Raw genomic sequence first — 12675 nt, 5'->3', positions numbered from 1 at the left:
TAGTGTATGTCCAACAGCAGAATGTATCTGTCATCCAGTGGTAGGGTTCGTCAACTTCACATCACTGCCTTGGCTGAAGCAAAACCCTGCACCCAGACACACCTCTAGAATGAACACAGTAGAATGTATCTGTCTAGACGCGCGGTAGAATGACTAGACGCGCGGTAGAATGTATCTGTCTAGACGCGCGGTAGAATGACTAGACGCGCGGTAGAATGTCCAGACGCGCGGTAGAATGTCCAGACGCCCGGTAGAACGACATGACTAGACGCCCGGTAGAATGACTAGACGCCCCGTAGAATGTCTAGACGCGCGGTAGAATGCCCACAAAACATGTAAAGTATCAACTTGTTAGCCAGGGTTCAACCTGTTAGCCAGGGTTCAACTTGTTAGCCAGGGTTCGTGTGGCTCAGTTGGTAGAGGATGGTGTTTGCAACGCCAGGGTTGTGGGTTCGATTCCCACGGGGGACCAGTACGGAGAAAAAATGTATGAAATGTGTGCATTCACTACTGTAAGTCGCTCTGGATAAGAGCGTCTGCTAAATTACTAAAATGTAAATGTAAGATAACCAAGAATTTACAACTTTCAGATGAGACTAAACAAGGTGACGATTAAATATTATCAGGTCTTTAAGAGTTTATTCGGAAGATAACAGCTCTATAAACATTCTTTCGTGGTGCCCCGACTTTCTAGTTAATTACATTTACCTGATTAGCTTAAATCAGGTAATATTTATTACAGAGAAATCATTTTATAGAATAGCATGTCATATCACTTAATACGGCATAGCCAAAGACACGACAACATGATCATTATTAACCTCAACACCAGAACATTTAAAATGCTTCATTCTAACTTAATATCACTGTGATATATAATCAATATGACCAGAAAAATCTGAGTTATGGTGGAACTGGTCTTGCAGAACACAGAGAGAGAGAGAGGAGAGGCACTGGATACACAATCTGATTTGTTTCAAAAGCAAATACACATTTAGAGAAAAACCTCTAGACAAATTACATTTAGATGTCATTAAAATGACATTATTACACTTAGTCATGAAAGTGCTTTAAGGAGAAGGAAAGGAGTTAGGAACGGAGGGAGGGAGGGTATAGAATTGGAACAGGGCCCATTGAGGTGCGGGTAAGGGAGTTAGGAACGGAGGGAGGGTATAGAATTGGAACAGGGCCCATTGAGGTCAGGGTAAGGGAGTGAGTCTACAGGTGCTAGCTGTACTGGTAGACTACAACTCATTGTGCTAATGCTAGTTAGCGTTGGCTGGTGAAAACGACCTTTAACTTCCTCCAAACTGCACACAGAGACATAAATTGTATCCATGAGGAAAAACATCTTCATTGCTAGAATCTTCCACTATTCTTTAGTCAGGGCTGTTCAGTTCTGGTTCTGGAGGCCCGAAACACTTCTGTTTCTGCTAGTTAATTACACTCACCTGGTGTCCCGTGTCTGAATTGGGCCCGTATTAGGAGAGGCCTGATCTATACCAGGTCTGAATTAGTCCCGTATTAGAAGGAGAGGCCTGATCTATACAAGGTCTGAATTAGTCCCGTATTAGAAGGAGGCCTGATCTATACCAGGTCTGAATTAGTCCCGTATTAGAAGGAGGCCTGATCTATACCAGGTCTGAATTAGTCCCGTATTAGAAGGAGGCCTGATCTATACCAGGTCTGAATTAGTCCCGTATTAGAAGGAGAGGCCTGATCTATACCAGGTCTGAATTAGTCCCGTATTAGAAGGAGAGGCCTGATCTATACCAGGTCTGAATTAGTCCCGTATTAGAAGGAGAGGCCTGATCTATACCAGGTCTGAATTAGTCCCGTATTAGAAAGGAGAGGCCTGATCTATACCATTGAACTTCCCTGCTTTAACTAGCAGTCTTCATCTATCTAGTAGTGCATCTAAACTAGAGAGGAGGATGAGGAGGAGGAAAGGAGGAAGAGGGAGGGGCAAGACGTGATGGATTAGCAGGCAGTGATATCACCGTGATGTCATATAAATATATTAGTGTAAAAACATTAATATCCTCGACTAGAAATATATGTCATATATATATATATATATATATATATACACACACACACACACACATACATACATACATACATACATACATACATACATACATACATACATACATACAGCAAAGCTGGGACCATACCAGTATTATACATGTAGTGAAAAGGTTTTTAAACATCATTAATGTTTTTCCCATCTATAAAACACTAGATTTAACATCATTAATGTTTTTCCCATCTATAAAACACTAGATTTAACTTCATTAATGTTTTTCCCATCTATAAAACACTAGATTTTACATCATTAATGTTTTTCCCAGCTATAAAACACTAGATTTTAAATCATTAATGTTTTTCCCAGCTATAAAACACTAGATTTAACATCATTAATGTTTTTCCCAGCTATAAAACACTAGATTTAACATCATTAATGTTTTTCCCAGCTATAAAACACTAGATTTAACATCATTAATGTTTTTCCCAGCTATAAAACACTAGATTTAACATCATTAATGTTTTTCCCAGCTATAAAACACTAGATTTAACATCATTCATGTTTTTCCCATCTATAAAACACTAGATTTAACATCATTCATGTTTTTCCCAGCTATAAAACACTAGATTTAACATCATTAATGTTTTTCCCAGCTATAAAACACTAGATTTAACATCATTAATGTTTTTCCCAGCTATAAAACACTAGATTTAACATCATTCATGTTTTTCCCATCTATAAAACACTAGATTTAACATCATTCATGTTTTTCCCATCTATAAAACACTAGATTTTACACCCAGCAGGTTTTTTAAAGGACAAAACCAAACATTTTTTTTTACCATGAACCCCCCAAAACCAATCTGTCCAATCCTGGTATGGTCACAGCCCTGATACCCATGAGACAGTCGGTCTCCACAGGTCCAGGGGGGTTCAGAGGTCATGTAACGGTGTATAACTCGTCCTTCGTGCTGTGACAGAGTGTGTAACCGCAGACTGCGGGCCTCCAGGCGATAACAGAGTCCGTCTCTCCCGGAGGTAAGAGGAAGACCACGCTGGAGGCGACCAGGACGTGCCACAGAGAGTGTGTGTACAGGTAGTTGTCCTCCGTCTCAGCGAACACGTACACACACACGCCGATCAGCGCCGAGGCCAGGCCCGGGAGGAGGAACAGTACCCAACGCCGCCAAGATGGAGGGTAACAGCGTCTCCTCTTCACCCCTCGATACACCTGGGAACACACACACACACACACACACACACACACACACACACACACACACACACACACACACACAGCCTTAACCCTGGCAGGAGGAAACTCCTCGATACACCTGGACAACACACAGCCTTAACCCTGGCAGGAGGAAACCCCTCGATACACCTGGACAACACACAGCCTTAACCCTGGCAGGAGGAAACCCCTCGATACACCTGGACAACACACAGCCTTAACCCTGGCAGGAGGAAACCCCTCGATACACCTGGACAACACACAGCCTTAACCCTGGCAGGAGGAAACCCCTCGATACACCTGGACAACACACAGCCTTAACCCTGGCAGGAGGAAACTCCTCGATACACCTGGACAACACACACAGCCTTAACCCTGGCAGGAGGAAACCCCTCGATACACCTGGACAACACACAGCCTTAACCCTGGCAGGAGGAAACTCCTCGATACACCTGGACAACACACAGCCTTAACCCTGGCAGGAGGAAACTCCTCGATACACCTGGACAACACACAGCCTTAACCCTGGCAGGAGGAAACTCCTCGATACACCTGGACAACACACAGCCTTAACCCTGGCAGGAGGAACGCTAAAACTGTTTTCTCTTCAGCCCTCGATACGCCTGAAGAAACGTTCAAAGTTCTTGAAATTTTCCAGATTGACTGACCTTCATGTCCTAAAGTAATGATGGAATGTCGTTTCTCTTCGCTTGTTTGAACTGTTTTTGCCAAAATATGGACTTGGTCTTTTACCAAATAGGGCTTATCTTCTGTATACCACCCCTACCTTGTCACAACTTCTGCACCCCTAACAACACAACTGATTGGATGAAAGGCATTAAGGAAAGAAATTCCACAAATTAACAAGATACACCTGTTAATTGAAATTCATTCCAGGTGACTACCTCATGAAGCTGGTTGAGAGAATGCCAAGAGTGTGCAAAGCTGTCAAAGGAAAAGGGTGGCTACTTTGAAGAATCTCAAATATATTTTAATTTGTTAAACACTTTTTTGGTTACTACATGAATGAGGTCCCCATGGATATATAGTTACCCAGGAGGTCCCCATGGATATATAGTTACCCAGGAGGTCCCCATGGATATATAGTTACCCAGGAGGTCCCCATGGATATATAGTTACCCAGGAGGTCGCCCCAGGAGGTCCCCATGGATATATAGTTACCCAGGAGGTCCCCATGGACATATAGTTACCCAGGAGGTCCCCATGGATATATAGTTACCCAGGAGGTCACCCCAGGAGGTCCCCATGGATATATAGTTACCCAGGAGGTCCCCATGGATATATAGTTACCCAGGAGGTCGCCCCAGGAGGTCCCCATGGATATATAGTTACCCAGGAGGTCCCCATGGACATATAGTTACCCAGGAGGTCACCCCAGGAGGTCCCCATGGATATATAGTCACCCAGGAGGTCCCCATGGATATATAGTTACCCAGGAGGTCCCCATGGATATATAGTCACCCAGGAGGTCCCCATGGATATATAGTCACCCAGGAGGTCCCCATGGATATATAGTTACCCAGGAGGTCACCCAAGGAGGTCCCCATGGATATATAGTTACCCAGGAGGTCACCCCAGGAGGTCCCCATGGATATATATAGTTACCCAGGAGGTCACCCCAGGAGGTCCCCATGGATATATATAGTTACCCAGGAGGTCACCCCAGGAGGTCCCCATGGATATATAGTTACCCAGGAGGTCGCCATGGATATATAGTTACCCAGGAGGTCCCCATGGATATATAGTCACCCAGGAGGTCCCCATGGATATATAGTTACCCAGGAGGTCCCCATGGATATATAGTTACCCAGGAGGTCCCCATGGATATATAGTTACCCAGGAGGTCACCCCAGGAGGTCCCCATGGATATATAGTTACCCAGGAGGTCCCCATGGATATATAGTTACCCAGGAGGTCCCCATGGATATATAGTTACCCAGGAGGTCCCCATGGATATATAGTTACCCAGGAGGTCCCCATGGATATATAGTTACCCAGGAGGTCACCCCAGGAGGTCCCCATGGATATATAGTCACCCCAGGAGGTCCCCATGGATATATAGTTACCCAGGAGGTCACCCCAGGAGGTCCCCATGGATATATAGTTACCCAGGAGGTCACCCCAGGAGGTCCCCGTGGATATATAGTTACCCAGGAGGTCACCCCAGGAGGCCCGATGGATATATAGTTACCCAGGAAAACCCCATGGATATATAGTTACCCAGGAGGTCGCCATGGATATATAGTTACCCAGGAGGTCACCATGGATATATAGTTACCCAGGAGGTCGCCATGGATATATAGTTACCCAGGAGGTCCCCATGGATATATAGTTACCCAGGAGGTCCCCATGGATATATAGTTACCCAGGAGGTCACCATGGATATATAGTTACCCAGGAGCCCCCATGGCTGAATAGTTACCCAGGAGGCCCCCATAACCAGCACAGCACACAGGATGGGCCCCAGGAGGCCCCATGGCTGAATAGTTACCCAGGAGGTCCCCATAACCAGCACAGCACACAGGATGGGCCCCAGCATGTTCCATAGTCCTCTTCGGTCCAGCTGCATGGACATCGCTATCAGTAGAGTACCTAGCATAAACAACACCTACACACACACACACACACACACACATACACACACACCACACACACACCAAAACAAGCGTTACCATGACATATCAAGTCTGAGTGTGTGTAGTAGGTCTGTGAGTGTGTGTGTGTGTGTGCGTGCGTGTGTGTGTGTGTAACCTACGTATTTGAGCGGGTCTCTGACTCGGGCCATGCAGAGAACAGTGACCCAGATAGAACACACTGAACCCAGAAAGTCGCAGTACTGGAGAGTGTCGTAATCCATGATACACATCACTGTTAAACCAGGCTGGTCACACGCATGGTAGAACTAGAGAGGAGAGGAGAGGGAGACAGAGGAGAGGAGACAGAGAAGAGGAGAGGAGAGGAGAGGAGATGGAGAGACAGAGGAAAGGAGAAGAGAGACAGAGGAAAGGAGACAGAGGAGAGGAGACAGAGGAGAGGGAGAGGAGAGGAGAGACAGAGGAGATGAGAGACAGAGGAGAGGAGAGACAGAGGAGAGGAGAGACAGAGGAGATGAGAGACAGAGGAGAGGAGAGACAGAGGAGAGGAGAGACAGAGGAGAGGAGAGACAGAGGAGAGGAGAGGAGACAGAGGAGAGGAGACAGAGGAGACAGAGGAGAGGAGACAGGAGACAGAGGAGAGGAGACAAGAGGGAGAGACAGAGGAGAGACAGAGGAGAGGAGAGACAGAGGAGAGGAGACAGAGGAGAGGAGACAGAGGAGAGGAGACAGAGGAGAGGAGACAGAGGAGAGGAGACAGAGGCGAGGAGAGGAGACAAGAGGAGAAAGAGGAGAGTAGAAAGAGGAGACAGAGGAGAGGAGAGGCGAGGAAACAGAGGAGTCAGAGGAAACAGAGGAGACAGAGGAGAGGAGACAAGAGGAGAGGAGACAGAGGAGAGGAGACAGAGGAGAGCAGATGAGACAGAGGAGACAGAGGAGAGACAGAGGAGAGGAGAGACAGAGGAGAGAAGACAGGAGACAGAGGAGAGAGGAGACAGAGGAGAGGAGACAGAGGAGAGGAGAGAGGAGACAGAGGAGAGGAGAGAGGAGACAGAGGAGAGGAGACAGAGGAGATGAGACAGAGGAGAGGAGACAGAGGAGGAGACAGAGGAGAGGAGACAGAGGGGACAGAGGAGAGGAGAGAGAGGAGAGGAGACAGAGGAGAGGAGACGAGAGACAGAGGAGAGGAGACAGAGGAGAGGAGACAGAGGAGAGGAGAGGAAAGGAGAGGGAGAGAAGGAAGGAGAGACAGTGGAAGAGAGAGAGAGGGGGAGGGAGAGTGAGAGAGATGGAGAGAGAGAATTCAACATACCAATTAGGATCTGTGGCTAAAAATGACTTGAATCAGTTATATAACCCATTGCCCTTTATGGTTGTGAGGTCTGGGGTCCGCTCACCAACCAACAACTCACTAAATGGGACAAACAACACATTGAGACTCTGCATGCAGAGTTCTGCAATAATATCCTCAGTGAACAAACATTAAACACCAAATAATGCAGTGCAGAATTAGGCCGATACCCACTAATTATCAAAATCCAGAAAAGAGCCGTTAAATTCAACAACGACCTAACAGGAAGCGATTCCCAAACCTTCCATAACAAAGCCATCACCTACAGAGAGATAAACCTGGAGAAGAGTCCCCTAAGCAAGCTGGTCCTGGGGCTCTGTTCACAAACACAAACAGACTCCACAGAGCCCCAGGACAACAACACAAACAGACCCCACAGAGCCCCAGGACAGCAACACAAACAGACCCCACAGAGCCCCAGGACAACAACACAAACAGACCCCACAGAGCCCCAGGACAGCAACACAAACAGACCCCACAGAGCCCCAGGACAGCAACACAAACAGACCCCACAGAGCCCCAGGACAGCAACACAAACAGACCCCACAGAGCCCCAGGACAGCAACACAAACAGACCCCACAGAGCCCCAGGACAGCAACACAAACAGACCCCACAGAGCCCCAGGACAGCAACACAAACAGACCCCACAGAGCCCCAGGACAGCAACACAAACAGACCCCACAGAGCCCCAGGACAGCAACACAAACAGACCCCACAGAGCCCCAGGACAGCAACACAATTAGACCCCACAGAGCCCCAGGACAGCAACACAATTAGACCCCACAGAGCCCCAGGACAGCAACACAATTAGACCCCACAGAGCCCCAGGACAGCAACACAAACAGACCCCCACAGAGCCCCAGGACAGCAACACAAACAGACCCCACAGAGCCCCAGGACAGCAACACAAACAGACCCCACAGAGCCCCAGGACAGAAACACAAACAGACCCCACAGAGCCCCAGGACAGCAACACAAACAGACCCCACAGAGCCCCAGGACAGCAACACAAACAGACCCCACAGAGCCCCAGGACAGCAACACAAACAGACCCCACAGAGCCCCAGGACAGCAACACAATTAGACCCAACCAAATCATGTGAAAGCAAAAAGATAATTACTTGACACATTGGAAAGAATTAACAAAAAAAACTGAGCAAATTAGAATGCTATTTGGCCCTAAACAGAGAGTACGCAGTGGCAGAATACCTGACCACTGTGACTGACCTAAACTTAAGGAAAGCTTTGACTATGTACAGACTCAGTGAGCGTAGCCTTGCTATTGAGAAAGGCCGCCGTAGGCAGACATGGCTCTCAACAGAAGACAGGCTATGTGCAACACTGCCCATAAAATGAGGTGGAAACTGAGCTCCTCTTCCTAACCTCCTGCCAAATGTATGACCATATTAGAGACACATATTTCCCTCAGATTACACAGATACACAAAGAATTAGAAAACAAACCCGATTTTGATAAACTCCCATATCTACTGGGTGAAATACCACAGTGACCAATCACAGCAAGAAGATTTGAAAAGGTCAACCAGTGAAGAACAAAACACCATTGTAAACACAACCCATATTTATGTTTATTTATTTTCCCTTTTTGTACTTTAACTATTTGTTCATCGTTACAACACTGTATATAGACATAATATTACATTTGTAATGTCTTTATTCTTTTGGAACTTCTGTGAGTATAATGTTTTACTGTTCATTTTATATTGTTTATTTAATTGATCTATTTCACTTGCTTTGGCGGTGTAAACAATAAAGACAATATAAAAAGATCGGAGAGGTAGACAACAGGTCAGTCTGTATAACTCACAGTAGAGAAGAACATGGTAAAGAGGTAGACGGAGGCCTCGGTGACGTAACAGCGTCGGACAGCGATGACGATGGGCGGGATGAAGAGGAGGTTACTGAGCGTGAGCAGTAGAACCGCTGTCAGCTGACGACCGTACGACTGGGCTGTGACGTCATCGGTACAGCCCCACCCGCTCCAACCTGAACACACACACAGACAATATCACAGACAGTGTCACCAGCAAAGCACCATCCCACCTCCTCCTCCATGCTTCACAGTGGGAACCACACATGCAGAGATCATCCGTTCAGCTACTCTGCGTCTCACAAAGACACGGCGGTTGGAACAAATTTGGACTCATCAGACCAAAAGGACAGGTTTCCACCAGTCTAATGTCCGTTGCTCGTGTTTCTTGGCCCAAGCAAGTCTATTTCAAAGTCCTTGACATTTTCCAGATTGACTGACCTTCTTGTCTTAAAGTAATAATGGAATGTCATTTCTCTTTGCGTATTTGAGTTGTTCTTGTCATAATATGGAATTGGTCTTTTACCAAATAGGGCAATCTTCAGTATACCACCCCTACCTTGTCACAACACAGCTGATTGGTTCAAACGCATTAAGAAGGAAAGAAATTCTACAAATTAACAAGGTACACCTGTTAATTGAAATTCATTCCAGGTGACTACCTCATGAAGCTGGTTGAGAGAATGCCAAGAGTGTGCAAAGCTGTCATCAAGGCAAAGGGTGGCTACTTTGAAGAATCACAAATATATAAAATATATTTTGACACTTTTTCCATTTACCACATGATTCCATTTGTGTTATTTACTAGTTTTGATGTCTTCACTGTTATTCTACAATGTAGAAAATAGTAAAAATAAAGAAAACCCCTGAAATAAGAAGGTGACCAAACTTTCGAATGATAGTATACACTATGATAAATGTGTGTGTGTGTGTGTGTGTGTCTCCGTGTGTCTCTCTGTGTGTATGTGTCTCTCTGTGTGTGTGTATGTATGTGTCTCTCTGTGTGTATGTGTCTCTCTGTGTGTGTGTGTGTGTGTGTGTATGTGTCTCTCTGTGTGTGTGTGTGTGTGTGTGTATGTGTCTCTCTGTGTGTGTGTGTCTCTCTGTGTGTGTGTGTATGTGTCTCTCTGTGTGTGTGTGTATGTGTGTGTGTGTGTGTGTCTGTGTGAGCGTGACCTACCGGCTTTGCAGACACAGGCAGCGTAGAGATAGCTGTACGACCTCAACAGTCGACACTCTCCAAACGTCCCACAGTCCTCGATACAGGCCGATACGGACAGCTGTGGCGTCACTGTTACATTACCACAGTCACTACTGTAGAGAGACATTACATACAGCTGTGGTGTGGATGGTACATTACATACAGCTGTGGATGGTACATTACATACAGCTGTGGTGTGGGCGGTACATTACATACAGCTGTGGTGCGGAAGGTACATTACATACAGCTGTGGTGCGGACGGTACATTACATACAGCTGTGGTGTGGGTGGTACATTACATACAGCTGTGGATGGTACATTACATACAGCTGTGGTGTGGATAGTACATTACATACAGCTGTGGTGTGGATGGTATATTACATACAGCTGTGGCTGGTACATTACATACAGCTGTGGCTGGTACATTACATACAGCTGTGGTGTGGATGGTACATTACATACAGCTGTGGGTGGTACATTACATACAGCTGTGGTGTGGATGGTACATTACATACAGCTGTGGTGTGGATGGTACATTACATACAGCTGTGGATGGTACATTACATACAGCTGTGGTGTGGACGGTACATTACATACAGCTGTGGTGTGGACGGTACATTACATACAGCTGTGGTGTGGACGGTACATTACATACAGCTGTGGTGCGGACAGTACATTACATACAGCTGTGGTGTGGGTGGTACATTACATACAGCTGTGGATGGTACATTACATACAGCTGTGGTGTGGATGGTACATTACATACAGCTGTGGTGTGGATGGTACATTACATACATCTGTGGTGTGGGTGGTACATTACATACAGCTGTGGTGTGGGTGGTACATTACATACAGCTGTGGATGGTACATTACATACAGCTGTGGTGCGGACGGTACATTACATACAGCTGTGGTGCGGACGGTACATTACATACAGCTGTGGTGCGGACGGTACATTACATACAGCTGCGGTGCGGACGGTACATTACATACAGCTGTGGATGGTACATTACATACAGCTGTGGTGTGGATGGTACATTACATACAGCTGTGGTGCGGACGGTACATTACATACAGCTGTGGATGGTACATTACATACAGCTGTGGCTGGTACATTACATACAGCTGTGGCTGGTACATTACATACAGCTGTGGGTGGTACATTACATACAGCTGTGGTGCGGACGGTACATTACATACAGCTGTGGTGTGGATAGTACATTACATACAGCTGTGGACGGTACATTACATACAGCTGTGGTGTGGATGGTACATTACATACAGCTGTGGTGTGGATGGTACGTTACATACAGCTGTGGATGGTACATTACATACAGCTGTGGTGTGGATAGTACATTACATACAGCTGTGGTGTGGATAGTACATTACATACAGCTGTGGACGGTACATTACATACAGCTGTGGTGTGGATGGTACATTACATACAGCTGTGGTGTGGATGGTACATTACATACAGCTGTGGTGTGGGTGGTACATTACATACAGCTGTGGTGTGGGTGGTACATTACATACAGCTGTGGTGTGGATGGTACATTACATACAGCAGTGGATGGTACATTACATACAGCTGTGGTGCGGACGGTACATTACATACAGCTGTGGTGCGGATGGTACATTACATACAGCTGTGGTGCGGACGGTACATTACATACAGCTGTGGATGGTACATTACATACAGCTGTGGTGCGGACGGTACATTACATACAGCTGTGGTGCAGACGGTACATTACATACAGCTGTGGACGGTACATTACATACAGCTGTGGTGTGGATGGTACATTACATACAGCTGTGGTGTGGATAGTACATTACATACAGCTGTGGTGTGGATGGTACATTACATACAGCTGTGGATGGTACATTACATACAGCTGTGGTGTGGGTGGTACATTACATACAGCTGTGGTGTGGGTGGTACATTACATACAGCTGTGATGTGGACGGTACATTACATACAGCTGTGGTGTGGATGGTACATTACATACAGCTGTGGATGGTACATTACATACAGCTGTGGATGGTACATTACATACAGCTGTGGTGTGGGTGGTACATTACATACAGCTGTGGTGTGGATGGTACATTACATACAGCTGTGGATGGTACATTACATACAGCTGTGGTGTGGATGGTACATTACATACAGCTGTGGATGGTACATTACATACAGCTGTGGATGGTACATTACATACAGCTGTGGTGTGGGTGGTACATTACATACAGCTGTGGTGTGGATGGTACATTACATACAGCTGTGGATGGTACATTACATACAGCTGTGGTGTGGGTGGTGCATTACATACAGCTGTGGTGTGGGTGGTACATTACATACAGCTGTGGTGTGGGTGGTACATTACATACAGCTGTGGATGGTACATTACATAAAGCTGTGG

The 12675-nt window shown here is 46.2% G+C and overlaps 1 protein-coding gene across 2 annotated transcripts in view; it reads right to left on the bottom strand.

Annotated features, from left to right (window-relative positions):
* Positions 1 to 712: 712 nt before the first annotated feature.
* Positions 713 to 12675, bottom strand: part of pgap6 (post-glycosylphosphatidylinositol attachment to proteins 6) — a 38838-nt gene continuing 26875 nt past the window's right edge. The window contains exons 9-13 of one of the 2 annotated variants that reach the window (XM_045712560.1): positions 10241 to 10374; positions 9058 to 9236; positions 6040 to 6186; positions 5776 to 5892; positions 713 to 3260 (exon numbers count right to left, since the gene is read on the bottom strand). In XM_045712560.1, the coding sequence (XP_045568516.1) occupies positions 2970 to 3260; positions 5776 to 5892; positions 6040 to 6186; positions 9058 to 9236; positions 10241 to 10374 (868 nt within the window). In that variant the 3' untranslated portion in view covers positions 713 to 2969. Of the gene's footprint in view, positions 3261 to 3291; positions 3666 to 5775; positions 5893 to 6039; positions 6187 to 9057; positions 9237 to 10240; positions 10375 to 12675 lie in introns of those variants that run through there. The other variant, XM_045712567.1, reaches the window with a different exon arrangement.

This window comes from Salmo salar, chromosome ssa02 (genome assembly GCF_905237065.1).
Source record: "Salmo salar chromosome ssa02, Ssal_v3.1, whole genome shotgun sequence".
NCBI lineage: Eukaryota > Metazoa > Chordata > Actinopteri > Salmoniformes > Salmonidae > Salmo > Salmo salar.
This window is presented reverse-complemented; position numbering and strand designations above follow the sequence as displayed.